This window comes from Psammomys obesus, unplaced genomic scaffold (assembly GCF_907164565.1).
Source record: "Psammomys obesus unplaced genomic scaffold, mPsaObe1.curated_primary_1811, whole genome shotgun sequence".
Taxonomy (NCBI): Eukaryota; Metazoa; Chordata; class Mammalia; order Rodentia; family Muridae; genus Psammomys; species Psammomys obesus.
In genome coordinates, this window is record NW_026592890.1 from 11,746,127 (window position 1) to 11,766,090 (window position 19,964).

General features: G+C 49.0%; 1 protein-coding gene across 3 annotated transcripts in view; it reads right to left on the minus strand.

Annotated features, from left to right (window-relative positions):
• Positions 1–15,234, minus strand: part of LOC129683369 (uncharacterized) — a 60,540-nt gene extending 45,306 nt beyond the window's left edge. The window contains exons 1-2 of one of the 3 annotated variants that reach the window (XM_055616057.1): positions 15,194–15,234; positions 12,299–12,399 (exon numbers count right to left, since the gene is read on the minus strand). In XM_055616057.1, coding sequence (XP_055472032.1) covers positions 12,299–12,382 — 84 coding nt within the window. In that variant the 5' untranslated portion in view covers positions 12,383–12,399; positions 15,194–15,234. Of the gene's footprint in view, positions 1–12,298; positions 12,400–13,694; positions 13,746–15,002; positions 15,065–15,193 lie in introns of those variants that run through there. The other 2 variants (XM_055616058.1, XM_055616059.1) reach the window with 2 other exon arrangements.
• Positions 15,235–19,964: the final 4,730 nt, after the last annotated feature.

Genomic DNA, 19,964 nt, shown 5'->3' on the forward strand with positions numbered 1-19,964 from the left:
GTGTGTGTGTGTGTGTGTGTGTGTGTGTGTGTGTGTGTGTGTGTGTGTGTTTAGAAATCCATGGATTTCTCATTAGTATCCTTTAATCTGTGAACAAAAATAAAGGGGGTGTTTTCTTTCTTGTGCTTAATCAGAAATGTCGTCACTTGTGAGATACAGAAAACTGGGACAGCTGGTAACAGTGCCCAGGGATTCCAGACACCTCAGGTCAAATGGATCCCTTCCCATATGAGAGCACGCCCTGTCAGGAGCACCAGCGAGGCTCCTAAGATGGTTGCATGTCTCTGATCCATTCTTTGTCTTTGCCACCCTCATTCTTCTGGTTACACTGGTCTATAGGCTGCCAAGTCCTGGCACAGCCCCAGCCCATTCACAGGCTTGTTACCTGCCAAGCAGAGGCGGGATCAGGGCCCCAGGACTGAGCCTCTGTGTGGACCCCTTATGCCTAGCAGCGTCCTTGTGCTCTCCAGCCTGGTTGCTGCCCCAGATGCAGCAGCCCCTTCTAGTGCTGCCAGGGTCTCCGACCCACCGCTCACCTCAACAGCCACTGAACTCTAGTCTTAACGTCTACCTGAGGTAGACACAATCTCTTCTCTAGAACTCTCGTTTCTGGATTTTGAAACTGAACGGTAAAATAATTTTTTAAAAGAAAGACAGCTATAAAAGCTTGGTAGTGGTGGCATACACCTTTAATCCCAGCAGTTGGGTGTTAAAGGCAGGTGGATTTCTGTGAGTTTGAGGCCAGCCTCGTCTGCAGAGGGAGTTCCAGGACAGCCAAGGCTACACAGAGAAACCCTGTCTCGAAACAACAAAAACAAACAAGAAAGAAATCAAGGATGGAGTCACAGAACACAGGAGGATTTGCATTGTTTGATCCTTGGTGTCAAGGTTGCTAGAGTATGAAGGGAGCCTTTGGGTCCTGGTTTGAGCTACTTGTGCCCCTCGCTTCAGATATGCTACTTCCTCTCAGCTCCACCAGAGGGCGGCGAAGAACAAGGAGCCTTTGTTCATAGACTTTCCATATCATTCTTTTGGGTGATTTTGATTCAGTGTGCAACCTCGGATGACAGAATGCGACTAACTTTAAAAAGTAAAACAGAAGCAAAAACAACTTTGTTGTAATTTTATGTTCTCTCAGTTCTTACGATTTTAATTCTCTGGAGCTACCAATGCATTTCCAAGTGTGCAGTGATATGTCCGGCCACTCAGTGTGGTTGTGTGGTCAGAATATGTACTGAGATATTAAACAGACAAAGAGCAAACACAAAGATTGACGCCCTTTGTTCACGATGGTACAAACAGTGGCTACCTGTTCGGGCAAGCTCTGCTGTGCTGCCTCCTCTTTGTCCTCCACTTGGGCCTGACTGGCCCTGTCTTTCTGACCTTTGATGTTTTTAAATAGTCTCTCAAGATCTGGTACATCCTAAGTCACAGAAACAATAACAACCACAAAAAAAAAAAAAAAAAAAAAAAAAAAAAAAAAAAAAAAAAAAAAAAGCACATCAAATTTTGAATTACAGCCTTTTTCAAAAAAGAGTTAGACATTTTTTATACGGTGATTCACTGGACACTTAGCTTGCCTGGGCATGTGTGTCCTGCGAAACGAAAAGATGCACAAGCCAGTTCTGGAAGCAGTTAGGAACATAGGCAGAAAGCCCTTTCACAAAGTACACTGAAACAACAGCTCCTTGATGCTGCAAACTGGCCATCCTCCTGTGCTGGCTAAGGCACAAAGTGGGCACACACAGGAACAGTTACAGAAGGTGAGGAAGCATGGAAGGCAGTTCTGAGCACCCCCCCCCCCCCCAAATGCCACTGGAAAGGAAATTGCTTTTCTAAGCCTGGCAGACAGAGCCTCTAGGCCGGCAGGGGCTGCTAACCACAGAAGCCGCCAGCCTGGCTCTGGCTGACCTAATGCTCTGACTCAAGTCCATCCCCCTCCTTCCAACCTTGCTCCCTCTGTCTCTTGGATTTGTGATCCTATCAGCTAGCAATGCTCTGATTTCTGTAGCTGAGCAACAGGACTGAGGGGTGCCGGAAGGTGGAAGGGAGCCCTGGCAGGTGCTTTATCAAAGGCACTGGAAATGAGGCAGGGCATTCTGAGTTAGGGCTTCTGTGGAAGACTGGTAGCCATCACAGACAGCTATCACAGGGCACCTGAAAGACAGCCTTTATGATTTCACCCTTACCTCTCCTTCTGTTTCCCCTCAGCCACCCATATGACCTCTTCAGGATGTTCTCTTATATAAAAAAAGACTTCACCCAGGTACTGGAGAGATGGCTCAGTGGTTAAGAGAACTGTCTGCTTCTGCAGAGGTCCTGAGTTCGATTCCCAGAAACCACATGGTGGCTTCCAACCATCTACAATGGTATCTGATGCCCTCTACTGGCATACAGGTGTACGTGCAGATAGAGCATTCATACACATAAAATAAATCTTTAAAGCCTATGATTCAATGGGCTTCAGTGGGGTTTTGCAGAGATGTGCATAGTCACCATAATCAAATTCTGAGCATTTTCATCACCCCCAAAGACACACAGTGTTTGTTCATCAGCGGTTGCCTCAGCCCCCTTCTCCAACACTTGCAGCCTCATCTACTCTCTGGTTTTAGAGATGCTTCAGGCTGAGTCATTGTCCCCTGTAGTCTCAAGTTGAAGCTCCAACCTCACCACCTCAGAATATGACTGCGTTTGGAGACTGCCTCCAGGTTCCTGCCCTGTCTGAGTTCCTATCCTGACTTCTTTCAGTGATGAACAGCGATGTAGAAGTGTACACCGAATAAACCCTTTTCTCCCCAACTTCCACGTTGGTCATGGCGTTTCATCGCAACAATAGAAACCCTAACTGAGACAGGCAGAAACCAAGAGCAGAAACAGTCAACTAAAGATTTGTTTTTGTTTTTGTTTTTTGTTTATTTATTTGGGGCTGGAGAGATGGCTCAGCTGTTAAAGGTTAGGCTTGCTACCAAAAATATTAGATTTATTTTATGTGTGCAGGTATTTTTTCTGCATGTATGTGTGTGAGGGTAGAGTGTGTGGCTCAAAAAGACCCTGGGCCCAAGAGTGTAGCCATACCTGGTCTGCTAACTCACAGTCACTGACAGGCACACTGTCAAACTCAAGATGAAACTTCCTGCTTCTTTCCAGTGTGTGGTTTCATTAACCTCTCATAACTTTTTATTTAAACTTTTAAAAATATTTGCTCACTCAGAATCTTTGTAGTTTTTGTTCATTTGCAGCAGAGTTTCACTATGTAGCCCAGGCTAGCTCTGAACAGGAAGCCAATCTCCTTGGCTGAGTGCCCGGATTCTGAGTGTGTCCTACCACCCCCAGCTGTCATTGGATCTTGAGAAAAATTCTACTAATATCTTAGTAGAATTTGGGGAAATAAGTGTTGATTTAGTATCTGGGTCCCAAACAAGATTTAATATAAGAGTTGGAAGTACATATATTCTAATTATTTTCCCACACTCTTTATCCTTAGTTTCTTCTAAGACTATTGTGCCAGGCCATAATAGAGCCCCTGTTTTGCATGCATGAAGCCCTGTGTTGGATATCCAGTAACTCCTCTAATGAAAACAAAGGGAGAGAGCCAAAGAGGAGAGTGGGGAAGGAGAGAGAGGAGGTATGATGAATCTATATTAACAAACTAGAGTTTGGCTGTTTCTTTTGAATGACTTATTAGGGTTTGCAGAAACACCAGTCACTTTGTTGGTCAAACAATGAGGAAGGTGAGCAGCTTGCAAACCTGCAGATGTGTGACTGAAGGAAGGACTTCATGTCCGTCCCATCTGTGGTACTCCCTAAAGAATGACATCAACTAACCCCTCCCATTCAGCCTTGGAGTAGGGATCAGGGAAAGAGCTGTCTGAGCCATCCATTGTCAGGCATATAGACCTGAACAGGGCATTTAAACTACAAAACCACTGGGGTCATGTAACCAAGTAAGTGTGGCCAGCAAAATATTATGTAATAGAAGGAAAAATCATGTACTATGTTCTACACAATGTGGGAAAGATTTGCATTTACATAGTGAGAGTAAACATTGTCTCGTTAAGCTTTTGTTCCAAGTGTACACACAAGATCACCATATAACAACACACATTTGAACCAGGGGCCAGGTCGGAGACAAGGTGGGCACAGCTTCCTGCTAGAGGAGAGTAGGGAAACCAGAAAGACCAGGCAGAAGAGCAGGTGGTGGGGCCCCGGGAGCTTCAGGGAACTTGACAGCACGTGAGTACAGCCTGGTGTTAATTAGCATTGGAAACAGCAAGCACCAGGAAAGAAGAGCCTGCACGGCTGAGCAGAGGCTGCATCAGGTGCTCCCACGACGGTGAAATGGCCATACCAAGGACAGAGAAGGCACTGATGTCCAGCCCTGGTTTCCTCTTGAAGCTGAATTCAGTATCTCTGGTGAGCCTGAGCAGGAGGGGGAAGTGTGCCAGCCCTGCGGAGGCCAACATGGTATCAACGTCATCTGTGGTGTGTAGTGCTATGATGCGGCATCCCAGGAGAGGCCTGCTGCTGTGTTGCCATAGCAACATCTCCTCTGCCATGGCCATGTCACTATTATCTCATCAGGCCGCTTCCCTTGGCTGTGAAAACTGGCTGCCAAGGCAGGGCCCCTGCAAACCTCCAGTTGTCATCACCACCTCCACGGGGCAGCCAGGAGGGGAGGCATCTCAAACCTAAAGAGGATGCTGGCAAGGCTACACAGGCCTGGCCCTGGCAGCCAGCTCTGACAAATCTTCTTTCCCCTTTTGTCAGAGACTGGTCCAGAGATGCAGGAGGGGGGAGGGGCAGACACAACCCCGCTTTCTCGGTGACAACAGAAACTTGGATCAAGGCCCAGCAGTAGATTCAAGCCAGTCCCCTACAACTCATCAATGATGAAATGAGAGAAAGGAAGATGAACCGTGTGATTCAAGGGCTCCAAGAACAAAGACCACCCCTTGCACACTAGAGCAGCTGCAGATGCTAGTGTAGAAAAGGGACTGGCTTTGGGAGCAGGTTCTGGCTTTCATCCCCAGGACACATTTGCACGCTGATGTTTCAGTCACCCGAGGAAAGAAAACTCAGGCTCTTAAAGCAAAAGCTACAAATTAAAATGTTTAAGAAAAACACGCTCCGTGCCTGCGCCTGCATTTCCTCATGGTTCTGTGTCCGTTATACCTTCCTGCCACCGAAAACTGAATCCTTCTGTTTCAGGGTCTTTGAATGTGACAGCTTGTTTCTTGGCTTAGATGGGTCTAACACAATGAACTAGGACTCTGGAAATGCAATGGCCACCAGAGTCACTCAGAGCCAGATTGGTCATCTCATAAGCTCCGCATAGTGCGCACACGTGCCGGGAAACACTGACTCACGTAAAAAGAAAGAGTTTTAATGATTACTTTATGTGCATTGGTGTTTTGCCTGCACGTGTGTCTGTGAGGGTGTCTGATGCCCTGGTGGGAGAGTCACGGGCAATTGGTGAGCCGCCGTGTGGGTGCTAGTAACTGAACTCCGTTCCTCTAGAAGAACAGCCATTGCTCTTCACTGCTGAGCCATCTCTCCAGCCCCCAGATAAATATATTTTTCAAAAGAATAGCTTAAACTGTTGGGTGTGGTGGCACGTGGATTTAATTTTAGCACTCGGGTGGCAGAGGCAGGCAGATCTCTACGAGTTCAAGGCTAGATAAGTGAGTGAGAACAGTAGAAGAGCCAGCAAAAGTTTAGGGAGGCAGAGAGAGCGGTAAGTTCCTACAAGGCAGGGGGCTTGACAATGAGTTTGCTGTTTGGCCTCCTGGCTCGGTCCCTTTTGTGCTCAGTGCATGAAGCTGGATGGGCAATAGAGGAGGAACATCCAGCATCAGCAAAATCATATTAAAAAGTTTTGAGAGGGAGGAAGAATCAGGAAATGAAGGGAGTAAGGGCCAGTGTTCAGCCTAATGCTATCTGGGCTCGGTGGGGCGCAAACCTCCCAGCACTCATTCTGGAGACAGAGGCGAGCAGATCTCTAAGTTCAAGGCCAGCCTGGTTCACAGCACAAGTTCCAGGACAGTCAGGGATACACAGAGAAACCTTGTCTCAAAAAACAAAAATGAACAAACAAAAACTCTGATCTAAATTTACAGGGAATGACATCACCCTGACACTGGGCTCTCAGGGCACAGTCCAAGTCTCATGGGCAGAAGCAGGGCTTCTGAGCTAATTCCACAGTGTTTGAGGTCCAGCTTATGCATCTGCTGTCTATATAGAGTTCACCCAAAAAGCTTCTGGAAGTTTGCAGGGGTCCCCCTCAGGGTTAAGCGTTGAGCCTCTGCCACTCTGGCAGCTTGTGGCAGGGTTTTCTTGTCTAGGGTCCTCTTCTCCTTATCTGACTGTCAAAAGAGGAAACTACATCTCCATCATTCTCCCTTGAGGCCAGGGACTCATCATGGGCAAGTCAGGAGCCTGACAATACACAGTGAGTAAGAGTGCTTTCTGCACAAGCATGAGGATGTGAGCTCAAACCCCAGAGCCCACATTACACAGCCTGGAAACAGTAGTTTGCACTCTAATCCCAGAATTCGGAGGGCAGAGACAGGCAAATCCCTGAAGACCACCAGCCCACCAACCTGACTTATACAGCAAGACTCAGGCCAGTGAGAAGCCCAGGGACAACACAACAACAAAAGGAGGTGAATGACATGTGGGGAATGAACAGTGCTGGAGGTTATCTGACCTCAGCACATGCCTATGTACACAGGAAACACGCGAAAAAGGAGTCAAATTATGTTACTGAAAAGTTATAGGGATGTTAAATAAAAATAGTAGCCACCAGTTTATATTCATAAAGTAAAAAAGAAAACAACAGCAAGATTCTGCCACAGACTTCTAAGAAAAGCTAAGACTGGGCTGGAAAAAGAGCTCACTAGTGAAGAGCATGGGCTGCTCTTACAAGGACCTAGGTTCGGTTCCCAGCAGCTCACAACATTCTGTAACTCCAGTTCCAGAGGTTCAGATGCCCTCTTCTGGCCTCTACATGCATTGCATGCCTGTGGTACACATACATGCAGGGAAAACCGTCCTCCATTCACACACACACACACACACACACACACACACACACACACACACACATATACACATAAGACTGCTGGGTGTGCCTGGCACACATCCTTGATCCCAGCACCCACGAGGTGGAGTCAGACAGAGCTAGCTGGCTTAATTCCCACTGGCTCATATATGTGGACTCATATGTGTGAGCACTCCACACAGTCTCCTTAGTGGTTAAGACAATTGGCAGGGCGGTGGTGGCACACGCCTTTAATCTCAGCACTTGGGAAGCCAAGGCAGCCAGATCTCTGTAAGCCTGGTCTACAGAGCTAGTTCTAGGACAGCCAGGGCTACACAAAGAAATCCTGTCTCAAAAACCCAAAAGCAAAAAATAGTTAAGACAAAATTCATTTACTCCTTTACTCAGAGTAGCTGCCCAAGAGAGAGCCCGTGTGCACAAAGCCTGGGACTAGCGAGCATAGCCATCCCGTTTGAATATCCCTGACTGGAAACAACCCAGATGTCCATCAAGATGTGACTGGATACCCAAACTTCTTGGCGATGAATCAGGACATCACACTCTCCTGAGGTCAGCTCCCCGAGACCAAGGAGACAGAAGAGTTCATATTGGAGGACTTTTCACACGGAGGATTCTAGATAATACAAACTAAGCTGCAGTAAGAAAAAGCCACTCGGAGGTTGCGCTAGTGCACAGCTAAAATAAGCAGAAGAGAGAGCCTCAAGGGACCCTGGGAACAGGGTGGAGATGTAGTCATTGTTTCAGCATTGGGAGGTACACCCTTGTCAGGATATGTTTGAGCCCAGGCCTGGGACGGACGATGCATTGTGTGATTGGACAGCCCAGAAAGACTGTGAAGCTAACCAAAGCCCCTCTTAGCTTCTGTAGGCTCCACACCGCTGTCAACTGCCTGGTTTGCTCTGTCACCTCTTCCGCCACTTCCACCGATCCCCACTGTGCTCTGGTTTCTACCACATGAACCTTGGGACCTGTTCCTGCATAATATCTCTTTTCCTGGGCATGTATCCAAGGCCAAGGGTGGGTTGTACTGGTTTCTGGGGGGTGGGGGGGCAGCAGCATCTGGAGCAGTGTACCAAGCATCCCACAGTGTTCAAGAAAGCCCCTGATATGCTCTCCCTTCACCCAACTCCACCAAGAGTTCTCATCTTAAAACACCCACGGTGTGAGATGGAGGAGCCCCAGCCAAGAGGATGTGACTGTCTCCTCAGCCCTGGTGGGAGGGTGTGACTCTCTCCTCAACAAGCCATGTGCATTCTGCTGGCCTCAGCCCCTCCTGTCTCCCCAGCCCAATGTCCACAGAGGAAAAGTGTCCCTGCCTTGCCCCTTAACACGCTTGCAGCCCTGTCGCCACCTGCACGGCTAGTTTCGCCATTGCCAAATCTCTGTCCTCTGCCACCTGGTAAACTTCTCCACCTGTCCTGAGGTCCCCCTGTCCCCAGCTATAGCTATTCTGTGCCTTCCACTTCTACAGGATGTGGGGTCGCTTCCCAAAGTCAACCAGAGCTGTCTAAACTTTCTTTTTCTGGCTGATTCAACCTGTCTACGGCCCACGCTTGGCCCATCAAGTGTTGAAATGTGTTTCCTGGAAAGTCTCAGAGCTTGTGGCCATGTATATACTTCATGTACTTGGCACTGGGAAGAACACAGTAAACGTTACCAAGAAGGAAAACAGAAGGATCCATCTATACACAAACCAGGCCTATGTGAATATGTTCAGCGGTGCTACTGGGCCTTGGGTGGCCAACAAGGACTGTGTGGTAACTCCTTCTAAGCAGGCACACTGGGTTAAAAAACCAGACTCCGAGACAGAGTTGAAGCTGGGAGCCTCACCCAAGCATGGGTCATGCAACAGGCACCTCTGACTCAGGAGCCAAAGGCGGCAGGCCCAAACTTGCAAACATTAACATCAGTGTTCATGGTCTAGTAGGAACAAAGGAACACTGTTGAAACAAATCTTTGTTTGTTCATTTGGTTTTTGGTTCGGTTTTTCAAGACAGTGCTTGGTGATGGCCATGGCTGCATCCTTGAATGGCAGAGAACAAGATGGGGGAGGGCACTATGAAGCCCCCTCTCACAGGGATCTTGACTTCACTCTCAGGAGGGTACCTCCTGGTCTAATGGCCTCCCGAGGCTGATTTCTAAATACTGTTTACCTGCTACACCTGCACTTTAGAGTACACACACTCAAGTAATTTAAGTAAATTCTTTATTTTCAAATTTATCAAAAGCAGGGTTTGGGGCTAGAGAGGTGTCTCAGCAGTTATGAGTGCTTCCTGCTCTTACAGAGGGCCCAAATTCTATTCCCATCCCCAACATAGGACAGCTCATGCTCTCCTGCAACTTTAGCTCCAGGGATCTGATGCCCTCTGCTGGCCTCCACTGCCACTGCACTCATGTGCACCCACCCACCCACACAGACAAATACACACAGTTAAACATAAAAATAAAAAAAGAAAAGCAGGTTTTCTCATTCATTCATTCATTCATTCATTTACTTATTATGCAGCAATCTACTTGCATGTGTGCTTGTGCACCAGAAGAGGGCACCAGATCTCACTATCGATGGTTATGAGGCACCATGTGGTTGCTAGGATTGAACTCAGGACCTTTGGAAGAACAGCCAGTGCTCTTAACCTCTGAGCCATCTCTGCAGCCCAAGAACAGATTTTCTTAATTTTGTTTTGTTTTGTTTGTGTGTTTTGTTTTTCTGAGACAGGGTTTCTCTGTGTAGCCTTGGTAGTCCTGGACTCCTTTTGTATACCAGGCTGGCCTTGAACTCACAGCTCTCACCTGCCTCTCTTTCCCTTGGTGCTAGGATAAAAGATGTGATCCACCATACCTGGCTATAATTTATTTTTTATTTATATGCATTGGTATTCTGCCTGCTTCACATGTGTATGTCTGTGTGAGGGTGTCAGATCTTGGACCTACAGACAGTTGTGAGCTGCCATGTGGATGCTGGGGATTGAACCCAGATCCTCTGGAAGAGCATTCAGTGCTCCTAACCACTGAGCCATCTCTCCAGCCCTGGTTTCCTTGATCTTAAAGGCAATTATGTGAAAGAATCAAGATATCACACACACAGGCTCACACACACTGAAAGGCAGACCTAGCATCACTGAGAAAGATAGCATTCCATGTGGTCTCAAGAAACCAGGCACAGAAACTGGCAGTGAGGCAGCTGGGAATGTTCACAGAAACGTGAACAGAGAAACCGTCTGCCACAGTTAATACTAGAAAAAGCCAGCATGTTTTTAACCTTCTTGTTTCATGTAAAGTTAAAGGGTGTTTTAAAATAAAATTTTAGGATACGAATACTATATGAAATAGCATGTAAAAGGTTTACCTGGGCTGAGGATGCAGTGGAAGGAGCTAATTAAAGCACACAGCTCCGCATCCAATCCCCAGTGCCATCCACAGGCAACCGAGAGCCTCTCCTGTGCTGAAGGTACCATCTAGGTGACGCTAGGAGCTGTGCCCGTGCAGGATGAGAACTGGATGTCTGGGAGCAAAGGATCAGCCAGTGCTCACCACATCAGAACCAAAGGAAAGAGGGGCTGTCCCCTGTTCATGAATCCATGCCTCAGTTTTAAAAGTCACCAGCGAGTCATCAAGCATTTGAAACCTAGCAGAGACGCTGTGCAGGAGTGGAGCTATCAGAGGGGACAGAAGCCCTTCCTAGCGGAGCACTCACCCGGTGAAGCACTGTCCAGGGGCCTGCGTGCTTCAGTCACTAAAGATGGCCCACAGCCCGTGGCACAGGTCCTGTGCCAGCACCACCAGCATGAACACGGGCTGGGAGGGGAGCATGAGTGACCAGTCACCTGCCTGGTCAGTGAGTCTGAGGACCACCCAGGACCAAACTCAGCACAACCCTTCTCCTTGCCGTGGCCAAGTGCCTGACGGAACACCTCATTTTGGCTCAGGGTTCGGAGGGTCCGTCATGGCAGCCATCATAGTGTGACAGCTGGAGCAGGTCAGTCAGTGGCCATGGAGTTTTGAGACTTCCCTCGTTTAATAGCCTCCACAAACAGCGCCCCCATCTGGGGACCAAGTGTTTAAACACCTGAACCTGTGACTGAGACCTCACACCCAGATGGGGATGCCAGGCGGCAAGACTGCACTGTGCTAACCCAGCATAGCTGGAGCCAGGTGAGCAGGAAGGAGGAGGCCTCAGAGGACTTGGAGAATCAACCCCCCAGAAATGGAATCGTGGTCCCTCAGCTCTGAAGAGCACAGTTCACAAGGTAAAATTCACCCTTGAGTGTGGCAACTTTCTCTGGCTGCCCCCTGCCGGCTTCCCTGGGGTGCTGCTATTGCTGGATAGGCCACCTCCATTTGAGAAGTTTGGGATAACCCTTAGCAGGCCTGCTGCATCCTCTTTCCCCACCACAGCAAGGTTAGAAGTCAGAGTTCCAACTGCCTCCCAACACACCCTGGTTGTCAGCTGGCTGAGCTTGTCCCTCTGACTCAAGGACTGAGCAGCTGTCTTCTTCTCTACATCTGGATACCTCCAGAAAAACACTCATTCACCAGGACCGGGGCCAGGCTGCTTGTCTCTTCATGGTAAGGTGCCATTGACTCAGGTGAGTGCAGCCTCAGATATGAACGTTCCAGAACAGAGGAAGGAAGCGGTCAGGTAGCCCCATGATGGGCATGCTGCGCCCCACATGCTCAGGCGTCCCTAAGGCTTTCCCCTCTGACAAGGAGCACTGACAGAGCAGTGTGAGAACAAGCTCCCTAAGTATGTGAGTGCTGAGAGGCAGATGCCACACGGGGCTTTCCGCTGGTGGAGCCACTAAGCCACGCAGCCATACCTGAACAGAGTCCCGCTCCTGAAGGCAGCTGCCTGCAGGATTGGGTGGTGGCAAACGGTGTTCAAAGTCTCCTTCCCCCTTCTCAGTGGACTCTCCCTCCTCCCTCCTCTTCACAGACCTGGCCTCACCACCGGAAGGTGTGTTTCTAGCACAGGCCAGTCATAACCAGAACAGGACTTTGGATTTCTCAGTTTTGCTGGGACCTTTGTAGGTGCCATGGAGTTGAGTTCAGGATTTTCCACACACACAAAATACCCGACTATAGGGAGTTTTAGCTGTGTTAACGTTTACACGAATGCTTCACCCCTATGGCCAACAGCCAGAAGAAGGGCGTGCCCCAGCTTTGGGCGCCGGGCACATTTGTCCCTTCCAACTTAGATGTCATTTCTGATTCTCTATGGCCTCCCATCAAAGCAGTTACCTGTTGGTGAGGGCTTTGTGCTAGGCGACGTCTCGGGAGAGGCCGCTTCAAGCCCATGCAGTCAGTGTGGAGGTCTGTGGCCATGATCTGAGGAGCTACACCTGTAAATACAGAGGGCATGCTCAGCACAGGGCAGGCCCGGAGACAGTGGGGAGGAAATGGCCGAAGAGAGAGGCCCACAGGTGATGGGAAGAGCCCTCGGAGCAGCAGCCGTGCAGCTCAGGCACATCAGATATAGCCACGTGATTTCAATTACTGATCCCCAAAGCCACCTGGATACATGTGCCCAACACTTGAGGGCCACTCCGTCTCCCTGTCGATCCCCAAAGTTTCATTTGCCAGCAGCACTGGAAAGGCTCCACCTGAGCAGCAGTTCAAGGTCCTGCCCTAGGATCCACTATCTGGAAGGAGGAGGGGTGTGTCCTATCCAGGCCCTGTATCAGCTTCATCTACCTGACTCCTCACCACCACTTTATAGATGTTTCAACTATGCAGAAACTCAGACAGCAATTTTTGTTTTTCGGATTTATTAGGAACTAATTTTTCTCTGGAACATTCTGTTCCCTCCTGTTATACTCCAAGCATGGAGTTTCTCTCCATCCTGTATCTTCATGAAGGATGAAGAAGGAAGAAAGCAAACATGGAATACAGGTTGCAGGAGTGGGTATCTTTAGACAGCCTGGGAGGGAAGGAGCTTGGGAAGTGCCTGATAGGGTAGACTCTTGAGGAGCCCAGTGATGTCATCCTGACCATCCTCCTAGAGCCAGACGAACTGCCTGCTGGCCTGGGTTGTTTGTTTTTAAGCAGCCAGGACTGAGCACGGGACATCCACACAGAACACTGACAGGGAAGAAAAGTGGTTTGACATTGTCGTTCTTTGTCATTATAATGGGGTGGGAATTCATATAGTTACCCAGAATATTTAGGGATGTGCTAAAACGTATGTTTGATAGGGTCTTATGTAGCTCAGGCTGGCCTGTAATTCATTATCTAGCCCAGGATGTCCCTAACCTCCCCTCCCCATTCTCCTGTCTGTACCATCCCAATTCCTGCTTTTCTGTTAAGTAAACTTCTCTGCCAGCTGGGCTACAACCCAAGTCCCTGACATCTCTTTAATTGAATCTTCCCAAAAACTAGAGGGGAGAGCAATCTGGCATCAGCAGCTAGATTTAATTTTGCAAAAGACACCTCCTCTACCAGCTACCCAACTACCTACATCTGGCTAAAGCCAGGGCTACTGTAAACACCCTCACCTCCAGGCCTGCCACCCCAAGTCCCTAGAGAGACCATCAGGCCAGAGGTCCTTTCTGGGTCCACATAGTCGGGGTCCAGATTCCCCGAGAGCAGGTGTGTGCCCCTGCTTCGTCCTCCTCTCCCTCCTCCACATCCCACCCACCTCTCCACCAGGATATCAGCTGTGCCCACCCAGCGAGGCTGGGATCTTGTGGCTCCCACAGTCAGATTCAGGCAGACTCACCACCGGCTCCAAGCCACTCTGTTGTCACAACAAAGTAGCCCTGGTAATGAATGCAGGGCACCTGGTGTGTTCTGCCCACCCATTGCTCAGCCTCTGGCCCTGTGGCACTGGCTTTCTGGTTCTGGAGAGACTTGGGGTCTCCCAGCTACCCCCTTTTTTTTTTTTAATCTTTTCTTCTAAGTAAAGTTCCTTTTGGTGTTGGGATCAGGCTCTGGCTCACCATTGCTTGATAATAAGTCACACTCCTACCCCCCAGAAAGCTACTGCACATTGCACGCCGCTAACATCCCTTCCATGCCTAGTTAGGCCAACTGTGGAAATACAAGCAACGGGTGCGTCTATTCTTCTCCTTGAAAACATAGAGGAGGCAACCACTTTGAGTTTAGCTGCCTGCCAGGCAGAGCTGTCAACAGCCATGTTCCTGGGTCCAACCATTCCCCATCTTCAGTGTGCTGTGCTTGCAATGATCCCAGCTCCCTCAGGCTTTGAGGAACTCCTACTCACCCCAGAATTTTCCTCCACCAAGCACTGAGAAGAGAGTTCCCCCAGGAACCCAAGAGGGCTCAGGTTATTAAGGACATTCTTGCGGCTGGAGAGCCAGTAAGGGCCCCTTGCAGAGGCCCTGAAGTTTGTTCCTAGCTTCCACGAAGTGGCCCACAACTTCCTGTAACTCCAGCTCCAGGGTATCCAGTGCCTCCTTCTAGCCTCCCAGGCACCAGGCATGCACACAGCACACACACATACACACAGGCAAAACACACATACACGTAAAATAAAATATAGTTTTTAAGGAATATGCTCTCAGGCTTGGCTAGCTGGCCAGGATTCCAGGGTCATCTCAGGATACTTTGCTGGTCTGGTGCTCACCACTGAGCCACAGACTGTCCCTCTGGCTCTGCCTCCTAACAGGTACACACCTCATCAAGAGCGAGGGACTCCCTGCGTTTGTGCCTGTGCCTTCTGGAAGGCAAGGCCTGCCGGACTCTGATCTGCCTCACCTTACCTCACCCAGGCCCTCTTCTGGATTGGCTTGTGGCTCTGGCCCTCTAATCCCTTGTACTCTGCTAGTCCAGAATCCCCCAGTGTTTGATTGGACACTGTCTAAGTCTTTCCTTGGTCACCTAATTTAATCCTGCCCTGCCCCTACCCTGGCCCTGATGGTTGATCTGCTGTTTCTTCCCCCACTGAGCAAGCCATCTGATCTTATGCCATCCCCACGTCATTTACCAATTGTTGCCTCCTACACAGGAACATTAGCCCTGGGGCAGGGAGGCAGCCATTTCTCCAGCCAGCGCCTCAGTTACAGCTGTCACTGGGTAAGAGAACAGTGGATTCTACTGCCCCTTCTGCTCCCTTGTGCTGCCACAGCAGCTCCTCCCCACCCTTCCCCTCCACCCTCTGAGGCATCAGTCACTCACCACAGAGTGCACAAGCTGCCAATGGTAGCCTTGCGGCACACCCCTGGGAACCTCTGTGAGCACCTTCAGACCAGGAGATGGCTGGTTCGCTAGCTAGTTTTATGGCAACTCGGCACTGGTTATAGTCATCGGAGAGGAGGGAACCCCAACGGGGAAAACGGCTCCAGACCATGGGGCTGCAAGTAGACAAGCCTATTGGGTATTCTCAGTGCCTCCAGGTGCCAGACACCACACAGGCACCCCTAACCTCAGAGTCAACTCCCAGCCTCTTTTTGTTATTGTTATTGTTTTGTTTTGTTTTTGTTTGTTTGGTTCTGGTTTTGAGACAGCATTTCTTTGTGCATTTCTGGCTGTTCTCTAACTGACTCTGTAGACCAGGCTGGTCTCAGACTCAGAGATCCACTTATCTCTGCCTTCCAAGCGCTGGGACTAAAGGCATGCCCACCACTGCCTTGATCTCCAGCCTGTTTTTGTTTTTGAGGCAAGGTCCCGTGTGCCTCAACCTCTGTATACAGCCAAGGATGATCTTGAACCTCTGATCCTTCTCCATCTCCTGAGCACTGGGAATACAGGTGTGTGCCTTGCACCTGGCTGAGGGTTGCTGGGGTGGAACCAGGTGCTTTATGCTAGGTCAGTACTCTATACAGAGCTACCTCTCTTACCCCAGGTCTACTGCTGTTCTTAGAGTTTCTCTTGCTGCGATGAAACACCACGACCTGTTGTTGACAATAAAATGGTATGGACTAAATGTGTTTATTATTATCCCTATAGTTATTATGGTGGTATTATCTAACCTACTTTCACAATCAATAAAACACAGACACCTGGTAGATTTTACAACTGCCTTCCTCTACCTTGGGCAGAGCAGATAATTCTACCTATGCTCCCTCATATACCCTCAGCCTGCACCTCATTCCTAATTGGGCTGCCTCCCATCCGTAAGTCCATTAATACTTGCTTACCCTTCATCTGGATTGCTCCCTCCATCCACACCATTCTTGGAGTCCTTCCTTCTGGCCCACTGGTTTCTTTTCCATGCTAACCCATCTTGTCATCCTCCTCTCTCCTCTCTTCCCCTCAGTCTCCTTCCTCTCCCCAAACCCTCAAACTTTGGCCATGCCTACCCCATTCTGCCCTGCCCAGCTTTAGGCCTTTAATCAGCCAATCAGGAATACTTTCTTAGGCTAGGTTAAAGAGCAATACTTGGGGTAGATGACAGTTTGTTCATAAACAGTAAGAATCTCGGGGTCAAACAAATACAAAGCACCAGACCGTGCTCCAATAATGACCAAAAGGCGACTTGGGGAGGAAAAGGGTTTATTTGGCTTATACTTCAACATCACTACTCATCACTGAAGGAAGGCGGGACAGGAACTCAAGCAGGACAGGAATCTGGAGGCAGGAGTTTATGCAGAGACCATGGAGGGGTGCTGCTTACCAGCTTGCTCCTCACGGCTTACTCATCCTGCTTTCTTGTAGAACCCAGGACCACCACACACAATGAGCTGTGCCCTCCAGTGTCAATCACTAATTAAGGAAATGCCCTATACCTGGATCTGCTGGAGGCATTTTTTAATTGAGGATCCCTCTTTTCACATAAATATGGCTGTGTCAAGTTAACATAAAAGTAGCCCGTACAACTGACCCTTGTCAATTTGACACACAAACACACTGCTTTTTAATTAGGACCTTTCCTTTTTCATTTATCCCCAATATGGAGTGCTAATATTAATACCACAATATAAAAGACAAATAACTTTAAAAGTCCCACGCTCTTTACAAATTCGAACACATTAAAAGTTCAGTCGCTGGATTTAAAATATCCAATCTCTTTAACAATCCAAAATCTCTTTTAAAAGTTCAAAGTCTCTCAACTGTGGGTTCCTATAAAAATGAAAATTAAAGTAAGTACATTCTTCAAAAGGGAAGAACCAGGGCGCAGCCACAATCTGAACAAAGCAAAACCAAACTCCAAGTGTAATAACTCAATATCCAGTGTCTGGGATACACTCACAATCTCCTGGGCTCCTCCAAGGGTCTTGGATCGTTTCTCCAGGTCTGTCCTCCGAAGCACACACAGCCTGTCCTTTAGGCTCTGGGTGACTTCACTCCACTGCTGCTGCTGTTCTTGGTGGTCATCCCATGGCACTGACATCTCAAACTACTGGGGTTCCTTGCTGCAATTGGGGTGCACTTTCACCAATAGCCTCTCCTGGGATCTCTTCAGGGACTCCAGCCCTGCCACGCAGTGCCAAGCCTCAGCTGCTCTCCATGACCCCTTCACACCTTTAAAACCAGCACCACCTGGGTGACTCTTACATCACCAAGTTCAGCTGCCAGCACAAGCTATAACCTTGGCCACCTCTGGAACACAGCTTCTCTGTGTGACCCTGAGGAAACACTTCCCAGAATACTTCACCTCAGTGATGCTGCTCTCTTCTTAATCACCACTAATTGCAGGCAGGAGAGATAGCTCAGAGGTTAAGAGGTTATGAGCGATGCTCTTCCAGAGGTTCTGAGTTCAGTTCCCAGCAACCACATAGTGCCTCACAACCAACTGTAGTGGGATTTGGTGCCCTCTTCTGGCATGCAAGCAGAACACTGTATATGTAATTAATAAATAACTCTTAAAAAAAAATCACTGCTAATTTCTTAGCTCCAGTTGACAAGCATTGAGTATCCCAGCAAAGCAACGTTTTCACTTTGGTAGTTCTGGTGTCCTGTTAATCACAGATGATTCTCCAGCCCCAGGGGATCAGAACTGTACATTATTCACACAAAGGGCCCAGTAGAATCTTTGTTTCCCTCTACAACTTTACACGCCAGGCTGTTGTTGTCTACACTGCCCTCAACACTCTTACTCCCTGGATCCTACCTAACAGCTCACTGAACTCTCAACACTCAATGGCTTTTCTAGCCCGAAGTTCTTTCCCAATCCTCCCCAGAATGATATGGTCAGGTCTGTCATAGCAACACCCCACTATCCTGGTGCCAACTTGTCTCAGGGTTTCTCTGGCTGTGATGTAACATTATAACCACAAGCAAGCTGGGGAGAAAAAGGTTTATTCAGCTTACCCTTCCACATTGCTGTTCATCATTGAAGGAGGTCAGGACAGGACCTCAAACAGGGCACGAACCTGGAGGCAGGAGCTGATGCAGAGGCCATGGAGGAGTGTTGCTCCCACAATGCGCTGGGCCCACCCATATCAATCCTTAATTAAGAAAATGTCTTCTAGCCAGATTTTATGATGACATTTTCTCAACTGAGGCTCCCTTTTCTCTGCTGACTCCAGCTCATGTCAGTACGGTGGTTTTCAGTCCATCACTCTGCAGTTCAAAACTTCATCTTTCTTCGGCTCCTTGATTGCTTTTCCAGCCAGATCTCTACATACAACAGAGTGTGCGATGGACAGAAGGGACACCTGTGTATGATTTCTTCCTATGCTGGTGTGAGAGCCCACTCCACCCCCATCTGCAATTGTAACCTGCTGGATACTGTTTCCTTGAATCCCCTGGCACAAGTTCCTATCATTTGTGGGGCAGAAGCATGGTGTAGCTGAGAAGTTGCTAAGGCCTCAACCTAGCTAGACACACCCCTAAAATGTCTGACACGGTGACAGCTGCAGGAAACACAAGCCCCTGGGATCCTTTAGGTCTGAAAATGTGAGAACTCCTTGGTAGGTGCCACTACTCTCAGTGCCCACCCTTCTGTGGCAATCGGCGGCACTTGTGATGAGGAGATCACATGTAAGGGTCTCTTCGAATGACGCTTCCGCTGTCGCTGCTTCTCCACAGACCCCAGGCTGACACAGGAACGGGTGTGGTGAAAGGAAGCTTTGTCTGAAGTCGCTGTTCCTTCAGCGCCTCTCGTGTGTTTTGTTCCCTCCCGAGTGTGATGGCACCAAGGCAAGAGCATTCAGACAGGGGCAATTGTCTCAGAGCTCTTTAGCTTGATTGTCCCAGAGCTGCACATGTTGTGGTCAAGTGAGGCCTACAACCTGGGGCAGTGCCAGAGAATTAGACACCATGGGGACGGAGGACAGCAAAGATCATGCTATTGTGTCCCAGGCCCAGCCTCCACACTTGGGAGGCGGTGGCGACAGGGGGAAGCTAAGTGTCTGACTAACTGAGGACCCAGCAATGAGCCAGGTGGCGGGGCTCTGGCACTGCCTTCTGGTGTGCAGTCCACCTGGAAATATTGTGCCCTCCGTGGTTGTTCCCTTGCATCGCATCCTTTTCATGTTATCACGTGGTTGGCTTCACCCAAGTGTACCTTCTAGCAGCTCCCAAGAGTAAGGAGCCCAAGCCTTCATCATCATAGCTGAGTGGCCTCGTCACTCTGCTGTGACATAAGCAAGACAGTAGTCAATTTCTTTGAACAATCGTCTGCATTCGGATGGCACTGGCCTTCTGCCGTAAAGTGTGAGAGACAAGGATGTGGGGGGCTTGGTGGGGGTGCATTAGTGAGAGTACCCTGATGTCCCTTTGGGCATGTGATTTAGAGAAAGGGCAGGATGGTCACAGAAGGAAGATGTGACCTGACAGTCCCCACACTCACAGCAGACTCTCCCCTGAACTACTATCTGGGCCAAGGAATGGCATACAAATTGAGGGCAAGGGCTCGGGAATTAAGCCTGGTCCCCTTCTGCTGTATTATAAGGAGGTTATGGTGACCTGTCCCTCGGCATTAGGTCCTGTGGCGAAGAGACTCACTAAAGCCCAAACCTAACTGCATGTGGACTCCAGCAGGGGCGGAAGGTAGACGGTAGAT